Source organism: Poromitra crassiceps (assembly GCF_964638095.1).
Source record: "Poromitra crassiceps genome assembly, chromosome: 2".
Taxonomy (NCBI): Eukaryota; Metazoa; Chordata; class Actinopteri; order Beryciformes; family Melamphaidae; genus Poromitra; species Poromitra crassiceps.
In genome coordinates this window covers 83441855-83462656 of record NC_139624.1, presented here as the reverse complement: position 1 = coordinate 83462656, position 20802 = coordinate 83441855, and the positions used below count along the sequence as shown (strand labels likewise).

Genomic DNA, 20802 nt, shown 5'->3' with positions numbered 1-20802 from the left:
AAAATAAAGAAAATAAATGTGGTGTGTCCGAGGTTTTGACTGATAGTTGTTTGCTATCATGTGTTAAAGTAGCTACAGTATTTTAAATGTGTTCTTTTCAATGTTCTCCCACAGCCACGGCCTACATCCACCACAACATGGACAAGCTCAGTAGGATTTACCCAAACGGCTCCAGAACCGACTCCTCCAACTACGACCCCGTGCCCATGTGGAACGCTGGCTGCCAGATAGGTACACTGTCATGGATATAAAACCAGTCAGTTATTCATAAGGATTACATGTAGAAAGTCCTTTCATTCTCTCCTCTCTCTCGGCTGTTAGTGGCGTTGAACTTCCAGACCCCCTCCAGAGAGATGGACCTGAACCAGGGACGGTTTCTGCCCAACGGCAAGTGTGGCTACATTCTGAAACCGCAGTTCCAGAGAGACCTGGCCTCTCAGTTTGATCCTGTCACACTAAACAAGGGGCCCTGGCTGAAGAGGAAGAGCTTTCATGTGATGGTGAGACATACTGTACAAGCCTGTTTCAGTACTGGAGCTGACACCTACGCTTTTCCTGTTCGCCGTTGTCATGTGAAAACCTTGCAACTCCAATTCTGAAGATTTTCATGTTTCAACTTAAATGGAAGGATATTATGTCCTGCTATGCGTTGATAACATTTTAAATAGCCTTTAAAAACCCATTGGATAAACTAAACAATGCACGTGGGTCAATCTGAAATCAAGGTTGTTTTTCTTAGTTCATGAAAAGTCGAAAGGTACACGTTTTGACAATTTAATCTAAAATATTGTACCAATGACTTCAACTTGAGACACCCAGGGTGCTCCCATAGAGAATGTATTGCAGGAAGGTGCTGGCTTCTGAAATACACACGTCCTGTCTGAACAGCCCCTTAGACATTATTTGCCTTTGCTCCATGTTTGTATTGTTACACATATTTGGGTGTGTCCTTTGTGTGTCTCAACACAATAGGTGATCTCAGCTCAGCAGTTACCTAAAGTGAACAAGGACAAGCACAAATCCATTGTTGACCCCCTGGTTAGAGTGGAGATCTGTGGAGTTCCGGCAGACAATAACAGCAAGGAGACACACTACATTGAGAACAATGGTGAGTACAACGCACGCATGCACGCGTGCACTCACACACACACACACACACACACACACACACACACTCAAATCCCACTATAATATAATATATTCAAGAGAATATATTTGGGAGGAAGGTGGAATGGAAACAAAAGCAAAAAGCAGCAGATAATGTAGCCAAAGTCAGAGAGTGGACAACACTAGTGAGAATTGTGTGTGTGTGTGTGTGTGTGTGTGTGTGTGTGTGTGTGTGTGTGTGTGTGTGTGTGTGTGTGTGTGTGTGTGTGTGTGTGTGTGTGTGTGTGTGTGTGTGTGTGTGTGTGTGTGTGTGTGTGTGTGTGTGTGTGTGTGTGTGTGTGTGTGTGTGTGTCAAGTCAAGTCAAGTCAAGTTTATTTGTATAGCACATTTCATACACAGAGGCAATTCAAAGTGCTTCACATAAAATGGTTGACAGGAAAAGAAAAGAATAAAATGGACATTTAAAAGCATCACAACAAAACTTTAAAGAAGAGTATAAAAAGTACATTAAGCAACAGGCGCAGCAGTTGCAGAAAGAGCTAAAAACTTATAGAGGACTCATTGGGTTTGCATAGTAGCTGTCAGCAGTTAAAAGCGACGGTAAACATAAAAGTCTTTAGTCTATTTTTAAAAGTAAGTAAGGTTGGGGCAGATCTGAGGTCTTCAGGCAATTTGTTCCAGCTAGCAGAAGCATAGTGGGTAAATGCAGCCTTCCCATGATTTGATTTGATCCTAGGGACAGTTAATAAGCTGGACCCTGTTGACCTAAGAGTTCTAGACGGTTCGTAGCGTGGGAGCAATTCAGCTATGTATTTTGGGCCTAGGCCATTAAGTGATTTATAGACTAATAACAGTATTTTAAAATCTATTCTATGACACACTGGCAACTAGTGTAAGGACTTAAGAACTGGAGTGATATGATCAGCTTTCTTGTGTGTGTGTGTGTGTGTGTGTGTGTGTGTGTGTGTGTGTGTGTGTGTGTGTGTGTGTGTGTGTGTGTGTGTGTGTGTGTGTGTGTGTGTGTGTGTGTGTGTGTGTGTGTGTGTGTGTGTGTGTGTGTGTGTCAATTACATAGAGGCCCTCACTGTACAATTGTATTACATAAATAATATAGTGGCATAATCAACTCTAAAGCCCCTGGAAACCCAAATCCTTCTAACTATGTAATTGAGGGTCTTATGTGCATAATAGTAAGCATCTAAAAATATTAGACATTAGTTTCAATCACCACCTGGCAGGTTTTATTTATTTCCATTTGATGTTTTGTCACTTGTGTTTGTGTTCAAATATTTTCATGATCAAAGCTGCTTCTTGGCGAAGTCTTCCTTGTAAAAGAGAAGACTGGGAAGACAGAAAAGTGTCCTGTGAGATAATTAGGACTTGTGCTATAGAATTATCAATCCTCCTTAGAGCAAATGTCACACACCCTTTGTAGCAACTCCAAACTCATCAGCAAATTGCACCTTCTGAATGATCATCTGTCCATTTCAGGGTTCAACCCCAGCTGGAATGAGAAGTTCCAGTTTGACATCCACGTCCCGGAGCTGGTCCTGGTGCGATTTGTGGTGGAGGACTATGACTCGACATCCCAGAATGATCTCATAGCACAGTACTGTGTGCCGCTCACCAGCCTACAGAACGGTAAGGAATCCTCTCCCTCACATCAAGTACAAACTCATTTCCAGGAACTGATATGTAGAAGCTCCCAGTTGTAAACCCCGTCGAGTCGAGAATTAAGAAGACGAAAATGCAAAGAGCCTATCTGGAAAAAAATTACACAATTGTTACTTTTAGGATAACCACCATCCACTTACTTTTAGTATTGTCCGCACACTCCTACAAGCGTGTCTTTCTTTAATGTTGAGCATCACTCCTTTCTATTCTTTAAAGTACAATAAACTGCATATTTCTTATCTCAGGGAAAACACATTTCTTACATCATTTTGTTGTCATTCTCAAGTTCAACTGTACTTTTGAATCCTATGAAGAGGCACGCCCCCCACACACTGTTTTATGCAAATCATATGACTTCTGTTTTGAATCCTATGACGAGGTACAGCCTGTTTGAATCCTATGACGAGGTACAGACTGTTTTTTCCTATGACGGGGCACAGACTGTTTGAATCCTATGACGAGGTACAGCCTGTTTGAATCCTATGACGAGGTACAGACTGTTTTATCCTATGACGAGGTACAGACTGTTTTATCCTATGATGAGGTACAGACTGTTTTATCCTATGACGAGGTACAGCCTGTTTGAATCCTATGACGAGGCACACACTGTTTTATCCTATGATGAGGTACAGCCTGTTTTATCCTATGACAAGGTACAGACTGTTTTATCCTATGACGAGGCACAGACTGTTTTATCCTATGACGAGGCACAGACTGTTTTATCCTATGACGAGGTACAGCCTGTTTTATCCTATGACGAGGCACAGACTGTTTTATGCTATGACGAGGCACAGACTGTTTTATCCTATGACGAGGTACAGCCTGTTTTATCCTATGACGAGGCACAGACTGTTTTATCCTATGACGAGGCACAGACTGTTTTATCCTATGACGAGGCACAGACTGTTTTATCCTATGATGAGGTACAGCCTGTTTTATCCTATGACGAGGCACACACTGTTTTATCCTATGATGAGGTACAGCCTGTTTTATCCTATGACGAGGCACAGACTGTTTTATCCTATGATGAGGCACAGACTGTTTTATCCTATGACGAGGCACAGACTGTTTTATCCTATGATGAGGCACAGACTGTTTTATCCTATGACGAGGCACAGACTGTTTTATCCTATGACGAGGCACAGACTGTTTTATCCTATGATGAGGCACAGACTGTTTGAATCCTATGACGAGGCACAGACTGTTTTATCCTATGACGAGGCACAGACTGTTTTATCCTATGATGAGGCACACACTGTTTTATCCTATGACGAGGCACAGACTGTTTTATCCTATGATGAGGTACAGACTGTTTTATCCTATGACAAGGCACAGACTGTTTTATCCTATGATGAGGCACACACTGTTTTATCCTATGACGAGGCACAGACTGTTTTATCCTATGATGAGGTACAGACTGTTTTATCCTATGACGAGGCACAGACTGTTTTATCCTATGATGAGGCACAGACTGTTTTATCCTATGATGAGGCACAGACTGTTTTATCCTATGATGAGGTACAGACTGTTTTATCCTATGACGAGGCACAGACTGTTTTATCCTATGATGAGGCACACACTGTTTTATCCTATGACGAGGCACAGACTGTTTTATCCTATGATGAGGCACAGACTGTTTTATCCTATGACGAGGCACAGACTGTTTTATCCTATGACGAGGCACAGACTGTTTTATCCTATGACGAGGCACACACTGTTTTATCCTATGATGAGGCACATACTGTTTTATCCTATGATGAGGCACAGACTGTTTTATCCTATGATGAGGCACAGACTGTTTTATCCTATGATGAGGTACAGACTGTTTTATCCTATGATGAGGCACAGACTGTTTTATCCTATGACGAGGCACAGACTGTTTTATCCTATGACGAGGCACAGACTGTTTTATCCTATGACGAGGCACACACTGTTTTATCCTATGATGAGGCACAGACTGTTTTATCCTATGATGAGGCACAGACTGTTTTATCCTATGATGAGGCACACACTGTTTTATCCTATGATGAGGTACAGACTGTTTTATCCTATGATGAGGCACAGACTGTTTTATCCTATGATGAGGCACAGACTGTTTTATCCTATGACGAGGCACAGACTGTTTTATCCTATGACGAGGCACACACTGTTTTATCCTATGATGAGGCACAGACTGTTTTATCCTATGATGAGGCACAGACTGTTTTATCCTATGACGAGGCACAGACTGTTTTATCCTATGACGAGGCACAGACTGTTTTATCATATGACGAGGTACAGCCTGTTTGAATCCTATGACGAGGCACACACTGTTTTATCCTATGACGAGGCACAGACTGTTTTATCCTATGACGAGGCACAGACTGTTTTATCCTATGATGAGGCACAGACTGTTTTATCCTATGATGAGGTACAGACTGTTTTATCCTATGACGAGGCACAGACTGTTTTATCCTATGATGAGGCACAGACTGTTTTATCCTATGACGAGGCACAGACTGTTTTATCCTATGACGAGGCACAGACTGTTTTATCCTATGATGAGGCACAGACTGTTTTATCCTATGATGAGGCACAGACTGTTTTATCCTATGATGAGGCACAGACTGTTTGAATCCTATGACGAGGCACACACTGTTTTATCCTATGATGAGGTACAGACTGTTTTATCCTATGACGAGGCACAGACTGTTTTATCCTATGATGAGGCACACACTGTTTTATCCTATGACGAGGTACAGACTGTTTTATCCTATGGCGAGGTACATACTGTTTTATCCTATGACGAGGCACAGACTGTTTGAATCCTATGATGAGGCACAGACTGTTTTATCCTATGACGAGGTACAGCCTGTTTGAATCCTATGACGAGGTACAGACTGTTTTATCCTATGATGAGGCACAGACTGTTTTAACCTATGATGAGGCACAGACTGTTTTATCCTATGACGAGGTACAGACTGTTTTATCCTATGACGAGGTACAGACTGTTTTATCCTATGACGAGGTACCGACTGTTTTATCCTATGACGAGGCACAGACTGTTTTATGCAAGTCATATGACTTCTGTTTTTGTGTGTCTACGAACTCTTGATTTGCTGATGCATCTAAAACTCGCTTCCTGTTATTCAGGATATCGCCACGTCCCCCTGCTCACCAAGAGAGGTGATGTCATCTGCTCAGCTGGACTGTTTGTGCACCTCATGCTCCTGGATCCCCAGTAGGCACCAAGTCAAGTGTGGAAACCTTCATGCCAAATACAACACTTTGGAACCCATAAAGGACTTTCTCCAAGTCAAACGATTCTGACCATAATATAGGCTCTGACAATCTAAACTGACGACTTACAGTAGTAGTGTGTGACACTTTCCTGTCACTGTATTATTTTAGCCTTTTTATGAGCATACAGTGTTTGTTGGAGAGCTCCTGTATGGTGAAAAGGAACAGTGTACAAACATGAATGAAAGATAAAAGATGTGACTAACATGTCAAAATGGAGACTAGTGAATGAGTTATAGAAGATTATTGGATGGTCATCACATCAGACATTTTGTAATACTCGTTTCTTCTTCACACATGATTGAAGGTTCTACCTTAAGATATATTATGAGGTGAGCGGTGTAATTTGCAAAAAGTCTGAAGCTTATCATAAATCATCATAAATGTTATGCTTATGCCATGGATATATTGATTTGCCAAGTAACATACTGTAATGTAACAAGCACTAAATGACTATGTTTTTGTGTGTGTTTTTATAATTTTATCTGTTTAGAAATGCTTTTTAAAGATAACTTAAACTTTCTAAAATGTTCTTATTCTATTTTATTGTGTCCTTGTTTAGAATGGTCACAGCAGAGGGCACAAATGATTTCTTGTACCCATGTTTCCTTGCTAGCAGTGGACCTTGAGTCTCCTGCCAGATGGCAATGGTTGGGTGGGTGAGGTCATTATAGACCTGGGTTGCCTTTTTGGTTCTGGACCGATTGTATAGGTTCTGGAGTTGTAATTTATGTCCGCTAATCTTGTACATGGTAGGAACACTCAGTGAGTGACCTGTAGACCGTGGTCAGGGTGTGTTTGCTGGCATTATGCTCCTCAGTTTCCTGAGGAGAAAGCAGCCGCTGCCTTGCTTTTTTATCAATGTAGTCTGCATTTGGCTGAAAAGTAAGTTTGGTGTCAAAGATTGTTCCCAGGTATTTACTGTCAATTGAGTGACCTGTTCCACTTCCTGCCCCTTCATGATAGCTGGCTTGAAGACAGGCCCTATGCTGCCTGCTCCCACACCTCCCAGACATGAAGACAGGCCCTATGCTGCCTGCTCCCACACCTCCAGACATGAAGACAGGCCCTATGCTGCCTGCTCCCACACCTCCCAGACATGAAGACAGGCCCTATGCTGCCTGCTCCCACACCTCCCAGACACACACAGGCCCTATGCTGCCTGCTCCCACACCTCCCAGGAAGACAGGCCCTATGCTGCCTGCTCCCACACCTCCCAGACACAGCTCCTTGGTCTTACTGACATTAAGCCTTAAGGTCAAGGAAGCTGCCGTCAAACCAGGTGGCAAGGTGGTCCATGTGCTGAGAGTGGGAAGGGATGGAGACATCCTACAGGCAGGCAACCAGGGCCATGTCATCAGCATACTTTGAGTGACAGATCTTTGCTGTTATGTTTGACCTCATTTGTGTAAATGGAGAATAGAATGGGAGATAAAATGCACCCGTCGAACACCGGTGTTCAGGACAAGGCAGTCGGAGGTGTTATTTGTATAGCGCTAAAAGATGCTCAAAGTCGCTTGTTATCTCACGACTATAATAAGCCGAGGGGTTCTGCTTGAGGCGAGTGAGCGAAGCACGGGCAAGTGACCCTAGAAATGAGCGCACGATATTTCTAGTTACTACAGACTCGGTGCCTCTCTCAGACTCTGATCCAAAGGACAAGGCTGCTACTGACATTCAGGTCACACAGGAGAAGGAGAAGATGGGGCTGGGCCGTATTAAAAGCAGAAGTCTATAAAAAGTAAATGGACATGATACTGTATGTACAGTATGTGTTGGCCTTGTCTAGATGAACTGGTGTTGAGGAACATTTGGACTAGCTGGATAACGATGGGTCCCAGTTGGGTGTCACATTCTAGTTGTCAAAAATACTTTTTTCCTTTAATATCACAGATGCAGGTGTCATTCATCACTGAAGTCATGTTGATCAAATCTAGAATATAACATTTTCAGATGATTTGAAAGACTGATACTGTATGTTCATTTTGATTGCAGAATGTCCCACAGAGAAGTTCCAATGTATAAAATATAATTCTTGTCAATGTGATTTTCAATTTTCTTCCAAACAGACTGTTCTATAACTCACTTTTGTTGAGTGTTGATATGAGGCGCATCGCGCATATCCAGCAATTCATAATATTTTACTTTGCTCTAATCATATTTATAAAGTATTTGAAGTCAAACAAATCCAATTACTCTTGATATTTGTACTGTACTTTATATTTGAATTGTACTTTAATATTTTCGTCACCAGATGAACTACTGTACAGCAAAATCTTGAGGTTTTGTAAAACAGTTTTTCGATGTCAAACTCTTGACAAGACTGCCAATGCTTTCAGTGTGTCTTTTCATGAAACTGCATTTGCACTAGCTCTCAAATAAAGCAACAAGAAGAGGCCCTGATGGTCAGCTGTGTTTGTTTATTCATCTTATACGTGATTTGACAATCTGGCAATTGAGAATAATATGTTGAAAGCTCTTGATCGTTGTATGGTCAGCACCAAATAATATATGGACAAACATAACAGCACAACAATTGAAAAACTTCTCAAAAACCTATTAAGGGTCGGCTACATTCATACATACATTCTTGATTTTTATAGTTACTTTGAAGATTATTAATCACATTATAATAATCAAGATAACATTTGTAATTACTCTGGTGAACAATTTGGTTAAGGATGATCATATTTTAAGTAGGATCTGGTCTCAACCAATCGTGTCACTCTTAAACAGTAGCTAAAACATTGACACAGTTTGCTTTACAGCTTGCTTTGAAAAGTGCAGGCATGTACTTTAAGTCAGTCAGGTATACTGTACAACAACTTTAAAACAAACTGATGTTTTAGCCTAGCCATAGATTTCACTATGATCCCCATTACTTCTCATCCTCAGAAAAGTCCTGCCTTTTTCTTCAAGTCACTCTGCCGCCACTTTGGCAGGCGCTGGAAATCTGGGCGGTTGGTGCCAAGCAGGTTCTCAAAATCCACATCAGACAGGTAGTCCTGTAAACAGCAGAGAGGTTGAAGGAGAGACAAGGTTAGCCTGACCCCTACTGTATACCCAGTGCTATTACCTCTGTACTAACATCACACCCCTGTGGATCCATATTCATACACACATCCTAATCACGGTCACAAGACAGTTTGGCTGTCGAGAGACTTTATCGCTTTATTTACCACCTCCCACTGAATCACAGCACTCTCCGCAGCATTCACACCATTCATAACACCCATCACACAATGAGACCCAATGCTTTTGTGCCAGGCTATGAGTGAGCATTTGTGCTGTGCCCACCTCTTTCTGGCTGGGGTTCACTCCCTGAGGCAGTTCACTGGGAGCCTTGTTGATGAGCAGCTCTGGGTCCAGATAGAGCTGGGAGCCTCCAGCAGAGGGGGCCATGGTGCCTCCGGGTGAGGGAGACCGAATGGCCCCGAACGAGGGGGACACGGTGCCTCCAGATGGGGGGGACGGAGGGCCCCCGATCGAGGGGGACAGGGTCACAGACAGAGAAGACTGGGCTCTTTCGCTGGCTGGGCTGGAGGGACTGGAGGGCCTGGGGGACTGGTCCCCTCCATGGAGCTTGTAGACTGGAGGGGGGGTCACAGGGCCCCCTGGGGCTCGGTAACTACCCCCACCTGGTCCAATTCCAACAGGACTCTTACTCAGATTTGTGTTGTTCATGTCCTACAGACAAGAGATATGGGCATGTGAAATTGTGTTTAGATGGATTTTGACATCACACAAAAATGCTGAATGATAGAACCATTCAAAATGTAATTGAGCAACGTTAGTGGCATTAGTATTAATTACATTTGTGATATTAGTTATTTTAGTCAGTTAGTGTTAGGATTAGTGCTAGTCAATCACTTACTACAGAGATCTGTGAGAGAGATGCTGCATCACCCAGCTTTTTTTTCATCTCCTCATAGGAGTTTCCTCCCTGTTGAGAAGATCAAGTAAACCAGATCTCAAAATGAATAAGTAGTGCAGTGTCCCTCACAATAAACATTTATTATGATCTAAATCATCCTCATTGTTGTGTCTTTACATTTTTCTTGATTTCTTTGATTTCTTGTTCACACAAAACTATTCATAGTCTTCTCATAATACTGTATGCATTCCATACCGATAATCACTGGATTTATTGATTGTAAAGACATGTGGAAATTAATAGAACTTGTAACTTGTCAAAGAATACTATGAATAGTGAGAGCAAATGCCAATAGATTTGGCCAGGGAGCACTGCTTCACAACTGCAGGTGTCAAAAACAGGTGCTCATTGGATCCAAGGGCAAATCATGAGATCAAAGATGGTTAGACTTGTGTTCAGCTTAGTGATCAAAAAAGTCATAACCAAAGAACTTCCAAGGCACACTGTTTTGCAAAAATTAAAAAGCCTTTAATATAGTGGCATGCAATTTTTGCAAAACAGTGTGCCTTGGAAGTTCTTTGGTTAGGATTTTTTTTTATCACTAAGCTGAATCACTATGAATGGTGATTTGGGGTTTGCCCATTATACTAAATCATTGTGACCCCCAACTCACACTCCACTTATGAGAGTCCCATGCATTGAACCAGCCAGTGAAGGTGGGCGGCTCATATCCCTGTTTGACAGAGATGATGGGTGTGTCAGGGTCCCGGCCTGCTGGGTGCGTCCTGAGGTACCCCAGTGCACTGTTGCATGCCTCCTTGGTCTCGTATTGGTTGGCTGCGTTTCCAATCCACAAGAAAATCTGAGGTAATTAAGAAAGAGAGCTAGAGCATAAACAATCCATTCCAGAATTCTACGAATGCATTTTGGAAATGCATTGATCATATTTTGTAATTACATTTTTCTCGTTAGTCAAGGTGGCAAATGAATCCTCCAATGAATGCACAGCTTGTTATTACTTTCCTAAACTCCACTGGCTGCCAGCTGCTGGCCCAGCAGAGGGTGTTTTTCCTGCATAATGATACAAACAGTGAAGCGGAGACTGGCACATGGCATGACCCTGTGACCTCTCACCTCCTCCCAGGTGTCCAGGAGCATGACATCCTCCTGGTCCAGGTCACTCTGGGCAAAGTCCTCCACCTCCACCATGCGAAACCGACCTGTCTGATTGGAGCATTCAAACAGCCGGGGACTGTGAGGAGGCTCCTTCTGTTGCAGTCTGAAACCACAGAGAGGATGCCGACATTAGTGTGTGTGTGTGTGTGTGTGTGTGTGTGTGTGTGTGTGTGTTGCAGTTGTGTGATCGCCTCTGTTTTTGTGCGTCAACATGCTGTATTTCATTCGCTTTGGATGATGTTGGCCACATTCCAATGAGCTTAATATTGAAAAAAAATCCATACAGATTTAAACACAAGCTTATTAATTGTTCAGAAATGTTTATATAATTAAGCGGCTTTTTGTACCAATCCTAAAGACAAATCCACATTCAGAGAACTGAATGAATATGTGTATGAATCAGGGTGGGAATTACACGGAGGTGCCTCCGTTGCCCCTCCCTCTGGCCGTGATGCCCTGAGGCCACCTTGGCAGTGCCCTGCTACCAGCCTGCTACTGTCAGTTGCTTTAAAAGCGTCTCTGCTTTAAAAGTGATCTCAGCCCTATGCAAAGGATGTGTAACTGGCTCATTTTAACACATTTCAGAAAAATCGCTCTTCATGATGTCAATAGAGCAATGGCCTTTGTGCTTAAAAAAGATATGTGACGCCAAAGGCCAAATGGCTTTACCCCTAAAACGACGAAATTCCCACCCTGGTGTGAATATGAATATGAAGGAGCTCTGTTTTGAAGTTATTTTTATGACATTTCTGCATTAATTAAATAGTACTGTATAAGCATACATATTAATCTCTCCCTCTGAGATCAATAGACGTTCACAATAATATCAGAAACCAGATATGAGGCGTGATGCTGCTACAGTCTGTGCTTACCTCTTGTCACTGGCGTAGGGCGCCTTTCCTCCCAGCGCTACCCAGAATTCAGCTGGCTCCTGGCCCTCCATCACCACCTGCTTGTCCTGCTTGGAGAGCGCATCAGACATTGCTTTCCCCATCACCCGCTCATCACCACTGCAGCCCTGGAAAACAGATACAAAAAGACATATAAAACAAACATGGATTTGGGTGAAAGTGCACAAACACAAATGCACATAGAAAACATGAATTAAAGATTTTGCACTTTTGCAGCTTCCTATAGCAGAGAATGCACCTTTCAATACTACCACAGGTAGCACAGCTTCCTATAGCAGAGAACGCACCTTTCCATACCACAGGTAGCACAGGCGCTCGCTCTTCAGAAGGAAGACATCGTTGGTGTTGAGACACGAGGCTCTGGCCGGCACCTCAGTGGCCTTGGTGTTCAGCTCATCAGTCCCTCTCACCTGGAAGAGCCTGGCACCAGGGTCAGGGGTCACCACTCCGGGTCGGCCTGTGCCACCCTATAGGCAAACACACACATGCATGCAGGCACACGCGCGCACACAAACACACACACACACACACAACACACACACACACACACACACACACACACACACACACACACACACACACACACACAATGCAGACATGCCAATAAGAGATGTACACACAGGGAAATAAATCACATTTTGGTGTGTCATTTTGTATCACTTTGAATTCATGACATTTTTTGCTAGAGCAATTTCCCCTTGAGAGAAAATAGAATATCTCACATACTATTTCACTAGTACTATTGTTACTACTGTACTGCAAATGCACAAACACAAAAGACAGAATTATTTATCAATGTTATAAACGTTATTTATAAACATTTATAAATGTGCATTTGTGCATCTAAAGTGCCATAAAAAATGACAGATCGCACCTCAAAAATGATGAGTTTGCCTTTGAAAATAGCCAGGAAATGGCGAGGCTCCTTTCCCATGATCACCCTGACCTGGACGGGTGCCCCATTGTACTTGTTGTCAACATTGACAGCCTGGTAGGCACATGCTGTGATCTCGTCTTGAGTGGCATGGCGGCCCTGCAGAAGACAACCATAAGAAGAAAAGTTGACAAGAGATCTTTTTAAACAAAAAGAGATTTGAACAGCTTATTTGTGATCTACTGACCTGCCACATGTAGAGGATGTATTGCTGCTTGTTTGATCTCAGGTATGTGTACAGCACCAAGTAGCAGTCTCCTCCATAGAACTGTCCATAAGTACTGGGGTTTACCTCAGCCAGCTCCAAGTCCTCAATACGCCACACCTGGCAGAGGGCATTGACATTGATGACAGACAGCTTTCTGAGTGTGTGTGTGTGTGTGTGTGTGTGTGTGTGTGTGTGTGTGTGTGTGTGTGTGTGTGTGTGTGTGTGTGTGTGTGTGTGTGTGTGTGTGTGTGTGTGTGTGTGTGTGTGTGTGTGTGTGTGTGTGTGTGTGTGCGTACGTGCGTGTTGTTGTTTTGTTTTTTTGCCTCATTTGAACACAAACATCAGCATTGGAGATTGAAATGTATCTGTCTTTGATGAGGCATTTCCCCTCACCTGAACATCTCCGGAAGCGTCATCCACCATGCGCTGCTGAGCTGCCAGTTCAGGACGTGCATGGAGTTCCATCACATCAAACTTCACCTGCTCTACCTTAGCTGAGGGGACAATGGTCATATTAGGGAATTGATGATTGATGATTTTCTGTGATTGTCAACTAACCTGATCCGAGTTGTCCTGATGTAGAAAACCCAAATACATAAAGTAATGTGCATACTATTTGACTCAGGTCTGAATTCACCACAAGAGAGAAGAGTCATTGACATTGAGAGGTTACCTATCTTCCCCATGCTGTAGGCAGTACCCAGACCCTGAGTTTGGTCCTTCTCTGTCCAGGACTTGAACAGGTGCTTAAACATGGCTGACTCTCCTCCCTCACTCATCACCTCCACATTGGTGGTGGATGGGTAGTTCTTGGCCTTGATGAAGTCCTGGTGGAAAAGGTTTGCAGATGAGAGGTGAGATGAGATAAGAGTGTGGTGAGAAATACGTAAGGAAACTAAGAGGAATGATGGCGTATCATTAATACTGTAAACTCTACAAATAGCCTACTAACATACAGTAGCCTATACTGTATGTAGGCCTACTTGTTAGCGTAACAGCCTGGTAGGCACATGCTGTGATCTCATTATGAGTGCCACATTATCAAGTTAATATAGACTAGACTAGCTATAGCTGTTCTTCCAAAAGTTGACAAGAGATCTTTTAACGTAAACAAAAGGATTTTTAGCCAGAATACAAACATTGTATCTACTGACCTGTCACATGTATTCTGATGATTTGAACTCTGATATACTTCTATTTTATTTATTATTATTATTACCTTTATTATTATTATTATTATTATTATTATTATTATTATTATTATTATTATTATTATTATTATTATTATTATTAATAATAATAATCATCATCATCATCATCATCATCATTATTATTATTATTTGTTTGTTGGTTTCATACTTACCACTGCTCTGCTCAAAGCCGAGCGCCGCTCTTCCTTGGAGGCCTGCTTGCCCTTCCACACGAGCAAACTGGAGGATCCCTGATCCACAATATAACAGTCCTGACAGAGGAGGGAGGAAACGTCTGAGTCAGAGGATTAATAGCAATGAATAACAATGAGTGAAATCCCTTCATGTCAAAGCGTTTTCTGGAAGAACAGAGAAAAGCCAATTACAGAGGAGCGCAGCAGGTCCTGCGTCAGAGGCTGGGTGGCTACCTCTTGAACCACCAGCTTCCCACTGTTATCGGACACACTGATGAGAAACACAAGAGAAATAGTCAAGTCAAGTCAAGTCAAATTTATCTGTATAGTACATTTCATACACAGATGCAGTTCAAAGTGCTTCACATAAAATGGATGACATAAGAAAAAAGAAAAAAGAGGATAAAATAGACTTTTCATAACAGCTTTGTCTTTATACTGTAGTTTGGACGTCAAGCATACCCTCTACTGGTACCTTGCATCTTCTGTTACCCGTACATGCCACAGCATTGGGTTTGCATAAAATCAGATAGAGGCAATTCAAAGTGCTTCACATAAGATGGTCGACACAAGAAAATAAGAGAATAAAAGAAGAGGCTAAAATAGACATTTAAAAGCATCACAACAGAGTAGTTGCAAAAATAGATAAAAACTTACAGAGGAATAAAACACAATTTCAATCTGTCAGCAGTTAAAAGCGACGGTAAACATAAAAGTCTTTAGTCTATTTTTAAAAGTAAGTAAAGTTGGGGCAAATCTGATGTCTTCAGGCAGATTGTTCCAGCTAGCAGAAGCATAGTGGGTGAATGCGGCTTTCCCATGATTTGATTTAATCCTAGGGACAGTTAGTAAGCCGGACCCTGCTGACCTGAGGGGTCTAGAAGACGGTTCAATAGCGTGGGAGCAATTCAGCGATGTATTTTGGGCCTAGGCCGTTAAGTGATTTGTAGACTAGTAACAGTATTTTAAAATCTATTCTATGACACACTGGCAACCAGTGTAAGGACTTAAGAACTGGAGTAATATGATCAGCTTTCAGTCTCTGTTAGAACTCTAGCGGCAGCATTCTGAATGAGCTGGAGTTGTCTAAGTTATTTTTTGGAGAGACCAGAGAAAAGGCTATTACAGTAGTCTAACCTACTGTAGATGAAGGCATGAATTAGTTTTTCTAGATCCTGTCTGGACATGTAGCCCCTAATTCTTGCTATATTTTTAAGATGATAGAAAGCTGATTTTCTGATTGACTTAATGTGGGAGTTGAAATAGGGTTAAATACATACAGTACACACACACACACACACACACACACACACACACACACACACACACACACACACACACACACACACACACACACACATACATACACACACACACACACACACACACACACACACACGCATGCGCACTCACAGGTGTAAGTCAATTACATAGAGGCCCTCACTGTACAATGTTATTAAATAAAAAATAATATAGTGGCATATCAGCTTCTGCTTTTCCCCATCGTCTTACTGTAAAGCCCCTGGAAACCCAAATCCACAATAACCTTCTAACTATGTATTTTATAGGGTGTTATTTGCATAGTAGTAAGCATCTAAAAAATTAGACATTAGTTTAAATTTTTAATGTGTTTTTTTGGTACTGTTCTTGATATTGGGTTTGATGTGGGCGTGGTTATGCTCCAGACTTATTACACAATAAGCTCTGTGAACCAATCAGGCTCTACCGTGTGCTCTACCGTGCAAAAAAACAACAAGAACAACAACATCAACAACAACAACATCAGAATGTATCAAGTGCAGTACTGTGATGGGAGGGGAGGGGAGGGGAGGGGAGGGGAGGGGGGTGAGCACTGTGAGCACTTCAGCAGACACGCAGTTTCAGAGCAGAGAATACTGCTTAGTTTTTCATCATTTTGAAACCTAATTTTATATCAGCTCTCCCCAGACCGGCAGAGGGTGGAGCAGCGACCGGGGCAGCAGGGGGAAATTGGCCAAGTACATTTGGATGGGAAAATGGGGGGAAAATCAGAAAAATAATAATAATAAATATATATATATAGTCTTTACTTGTAGAGAATGACGTTGCTGTTGCTGGGTGGTGTTGTGCTCGTTATTTGGGTGAATTTAGTTAGGTAAGATAAAATATTAATAATCCGAAAATTATTAATATTTCATAAAGTTATTAAAATCAAATATGTAATCCTTGGTAAGGATTAACCTAGGGGCACCACCGGCTTAATCACCGGACCTAATCTGAATCACCTTTAGTCTAATCTGAAAGAAGAGTTCTTATATCTTAGACAACAGTTTACCACAATTCCACAAAATCACTCTGAAACAGTTGAATTCTAATAAAAGTTGACAATATTTAATATATGTATAAAATAAAAGAGAGGGATTGGCAATACAGTCAGTGGATTCACGTTGTAACTGAGTTACCATCTAAACATTTCAATGCCTGGTCGGTGAATGTGAGGGAGGGGTATTTATCTGCATCAAAAGTGTAAAACACCGGATGAACACTAGAGGGAGGCAGAGTGTGTGTGTGTGGGGGTGTGTGTGTGTGTGTGCGTGAGGGGTCTGTTCTCAAAATGGCCGACCCGGAAGGACCGACTAGGCACAAGATGGAGGATGCGGGTGTGTGCTTTCGGGCCAAAATGGCGATCGGCCCAAGATGGAGACTAATGGAATGCGTTCTCGGCACAAAATGGCGGTTAGCCGACTAATAGCTATGTGCGTGCGTATTTAGCAAGGAAGGGTCCGTTCACGCGCTTGCGCACGTGCCCGTGGGTGAGAAATAACCGTCTAGATGAAAAACAGGGCCGTGAGGCTCTTACTCCGCCACGATTAGTTAATCGACTTTGAATTGGCGAAACAAGTTCCTCTCAGCTCGTTGGCTATGCTAGATCCACTCGGTGGATCGGTGAAGAGGTAACTGGCTAGCGTCTAAACACTCGGAGTCAGTAATGCATGTATAACCCACAGTCACAGTCAGATATAAACAGTCACAGATTCATTCACAGTATCATATCAGTTAATCATGTACATCTAAAGATATATATATCATCTAACTCTAACAATTCTAAGCCCGGACGTGAGTGATCAATTCAGTCTCTTACTTGGCTTGTTCGTTCAGCTCTGCAAACGCAGATGCAGTGGTTTGTTGCGGTCGGACTCGCAAGGTTTCTCCAGCGGGGAGGAGAGGGGCTCGTGGAGCGGGCGGCCGCTTGTCCCGAAGAGGAAGCCGTGGAGGCCGGAGCGGGGGGTTGAGAATAGGCAGTCGATCTCAGCTGGCCACGCTGAGTTCTTGCATCTGCTGTCGTCTCAGTGGAGGAAAGGGGGAACCTCACAGCTCGCTTCTTCGGGTTGAGGGCGCTCAGGCGATGCGGGTCGGTTTCAGGATATCAGAGCTGGCTTGGCTCTGATATGGAGGTCGTCGGCCTGGTTGCGGCCTGGGCGGCTCGGGTCCGAGCAGGGGGGAAGGGCGGTTTGTCTCGGGACACAAACGTACGTCCTGTTGCGACGATAAGTCACTTAGAACTGAAGTTTTCAGGTTCCAAACCTGTATATGTTTTGGGGTGCAGGGCGTGTCTTTGCTGTGGTTTAGGCACACCGATTGGTTCCCCTTATCTCGCTGCTGTGGGACAAAGGATCGGCTCGCATCCCTGTGGCTTTATCACGGGTGTGGTACTGTATTCAAATTGCCCCAAATGGCCAAGTCTGTGGGGGTTAGGTGCTCCCACTGTTTCCACTAGGACCAGCCAGTATTCAAACAGCATGTCTCCCATTCAATGTCAGTGTTCAAACAACATGTTTTTCATTCAATATCACTGTTCATTCAATATCAATGTTAATTCAATATCAATATCAATACTCCAATATGTCTGGCCCAACATCCCCCCGATGGTTGAAAGGGTGTGTTCTGGCACAGTCTTTAAAGCATCTCCAGGGCCATGCGGCCTGCGGGTGGCGACCCATTGGTTGCCTAGTCCGTGAGGCTGAAAGGAGCAAGTTCGTTAGGTCCTACGCTATGTGGTCCTATGTGGGCTCAAGTCCGGGCAGATCACCTGTGTCCGGGCAGGACTTTTCTCAAGTTATTCTATCATTCTATATCACACAAACAATACATTCAGATTGTCATCCTATACTATATCACACAAAAAATACATTCAGATTGTCATACTAGTCTACATCACACGAAGCAATACATTCAGATTGTCATACTTCAAGTTTTCTAGGCAGGGCCTGGGCCCGGTTCTCTATCTTGGTCATTTAGCTCTTCGTTTTTACACGATTTGCATAAAGGGGAAGGGAGAGAAGGGGTGTGAGGTAGTGGGGTTTCTAATGACGCTGTGGGCTAGCTAAGGTACCTTCTCCTGGTAGGAGGGCGAAGCGTGGTGTTGCGGCAGTGTAGGACTCTAGCTTAGCTTGCAGCTTCTGGATGTATTTGTACATTATGTATGCGAGAAACGCGGTGATGACCCAGCCACTAAGGAGGAGGCCAATAGCGATCAGACTGATGGGGTGCTCTTGGTACTGCGATGGGCGGCTTGCGTATTGGGCAAATGTGGTAGTGAGTCCCGTCGGCTTGATGCTGAACTGGACTCGCTTGGTCCCTTCAGCCAGGAGTTGCTGTTGAAGGGTGTCCCCAATCGTGAGATTGTGACCTTGGAATGCGTCCATTATCTCAATGTCCACGTCATGTCTGTCGGGGTTGAGATAATGGAGGACAGTGTCATCGATATGTACCGTGGCTCCCTGGGGAACTGTGAGGAGCATGGTCTGATTCGGCAGGCTCAGTTTAGTGACTGTGTCATGGCGCTCATGTGACATTAGGGCTTCGGTGGCAGGTGTGTTCAGGAGCCATCGGTCACCGGCTTGCTCTACTCTGGTACCCATTCCCTCGTCCTTAATGGACATGCTGCCTTTGCATTTTTGCTCAGTGGATCCGGCTCTCAGGCCGCAGAGATACTTGGTGACATCTCTGATGAAGGGGTTGCCTGGGCAAACCCAGTGGATGTCCTTTGTTTTGACACACATGTTTAGGTTGGGTACGAGAGTGAGCGAGGGGTCCTCTGGGTGGTACGCGATGAAGGTTGGTGTCTCAAGGTGCACGTGGGTGTCGCCCTTCCAGAAACCAACATTCAACACTGTTTTCAACCTGTATATGTTTTGTTGTTCAATGATTGGTAGGTTGATAAGGAATCCTATTTCTAGACGCTGGGGGTCTACGAAGATTGGGATAGCACTGCCAAGACTATATGCCAAGTGTACCTGAGAGGATTGGACCACGGTGGTCGTGGCGGATTTTAAGATTTGTTCAACCAGAGATAGGGAGACCAGGTAGGGGGGTATGTTACCCCCGCTCAGACTGGTGACTGAGGAGGCTATCTCCCGGGTAAGGTCTTGCATCAAGTCTCTGGTCGGGCGCACCAAGGTCATGTCCTCTCGGACTACGTCGGTTAGAGTCTGCAGGGCGTAGGCAGTGCGGTTAATGAGGACAGAATGGAGGTTCACAGCAACTACAGTGCCCTGAAGGGTTTTACTGAGGTCCTGTGCTAGTTTTTGTTGGAGAATGAGGCTCTCCTGGATCTCTGGCATTTCACCCTCTAGTTCACTCATGTGTCGCTGCAGCGTGTTGATGCTGACTGCGTTAGTTGCGGAGACCCCCACTGAGAACAGGGAGCCCGCGGCAGCGGCTAGCATGAGGAGACCCCCCAGGAACCGCTTGGGGCGTTTGTGCCCACTCAAATCTTTCTCGGTCACCAGGAATTTCTGGAGTTGCTCGAGGATGTGCTCGGTGGTCTGCTTTGCGTGATCCACCGTGTCTTGGACCTGGGTAGCGCTGGGCCTACCTTCAGTGAGTCGGGGTGCGGGGCCGTGCTTACGGTACACGTCCCAGGGGTCTAAGCGCACGTACACTCTCTGGGTGTAGATGCGGCAGCGGGTGAGCAGGAGTCCGGGGACCCCCTGTAGGACTATGCCAGTCGGTGGTCCGGGTTCGACCACCTCGTGTGGTAGACTGGCTTTTAGTGCGAGGAAAATGCAGAGGACCCATGAGAGCTTCATCCTGGAACAAATCAGAGGATCTGGGTTACTAACGCTAGGGCTTTGGAGGACCTAGGTTAGTGGTTAGTGCATGCTTGAGGAGTGAGTGGGCATGCACTTCCTGGCTACCCTATGAAGTTGTGTTCACCTCCTCCGGGGTTGGGCCTGGCCCCCCCCTTGGAGATGGGTGTGGTCGATGGGGCT

General features: G+C 44.0%; 2 protein-coding genes across 3 annotated transcripts in view; one reads left to right on the top strand and one right to left on the bottom strand.

Moving 5' to 3' along the window:
- Positions 1-6053, top strand: part of plcd1a (phospholipase C, delta 1a) — a 35633-nt gene extending 29580 nt beyond the window's left edge. For both annotated transcript variants that reach the window (XM_083655033.1, XM_083655032.1), the window contains exons 11-15: positions 115-231; positions 322-500; positions 973-1108; positions 2600-2749; positions 5915-6053. In XM_083655033.1, the coding sequence (XP_083511159.1) occupies positions 115-231; positions 322-500; positions 973-1108; positions 2600-2749; positions 5915-6006 (674 nt within the window). In that variant the 3' untranslated portion in view covers positions 6007-6053. The remainder of the gene's footprint in view (positions 1-114; positions 232-321; positions 501-972; positions 1109-2599; positions 2750-5914) is intronic.
- A 2413-nt stretch (positions 6054-8466) lies between these two features.
- vill (villin-like) overlaps positions 8467-20802 on the bottom strand; it is a 31013-nt gene continuing 18677 nt past the window's right edge. The window contains exons 8-20 of the mRNA XM_083655007.1: positions 14741-14819; positions 14528-14626; positions 13838-13991; positions 13558-13658; positions 13144-13281; positions 12897-13055; positions 12310-12489; positions 11984-12129; positions 11070-11214; positions 10609-10797; positions 9936-10004; positions 9359-9748; positions 8467-9066 (exon numbers count right to left, since the gene is read on the bottom strand). Of these exons, the coding sequence (XP_083511133.1) occupies positions 8953-9066; positions 9359-9748; positions 9936-10004; positions 10609-10797; positions 11070-11214; positions 11984-12129; positions 12310-12489; positions 12897-13055; positions 13144-13281; positions 13558-13658; positions 13838-13991; positions 14528-14626; positions 14741-14819 (1963 nt within the window). The 3' untranslated portion in view covers positions 8467-8952. The remainder of the gene's footprint in view (positions 9067-9358; positions 9749-9935; positions 10005-10608; positions 10798-11069; positions 11215-11983; positions 12130-12309; positions 12490-12896; positions 13056-13143; positions 13282-13557; positions 13659-13837; positions 13992-14527; positions 14627-14740; positions 14820-20802) is intronic.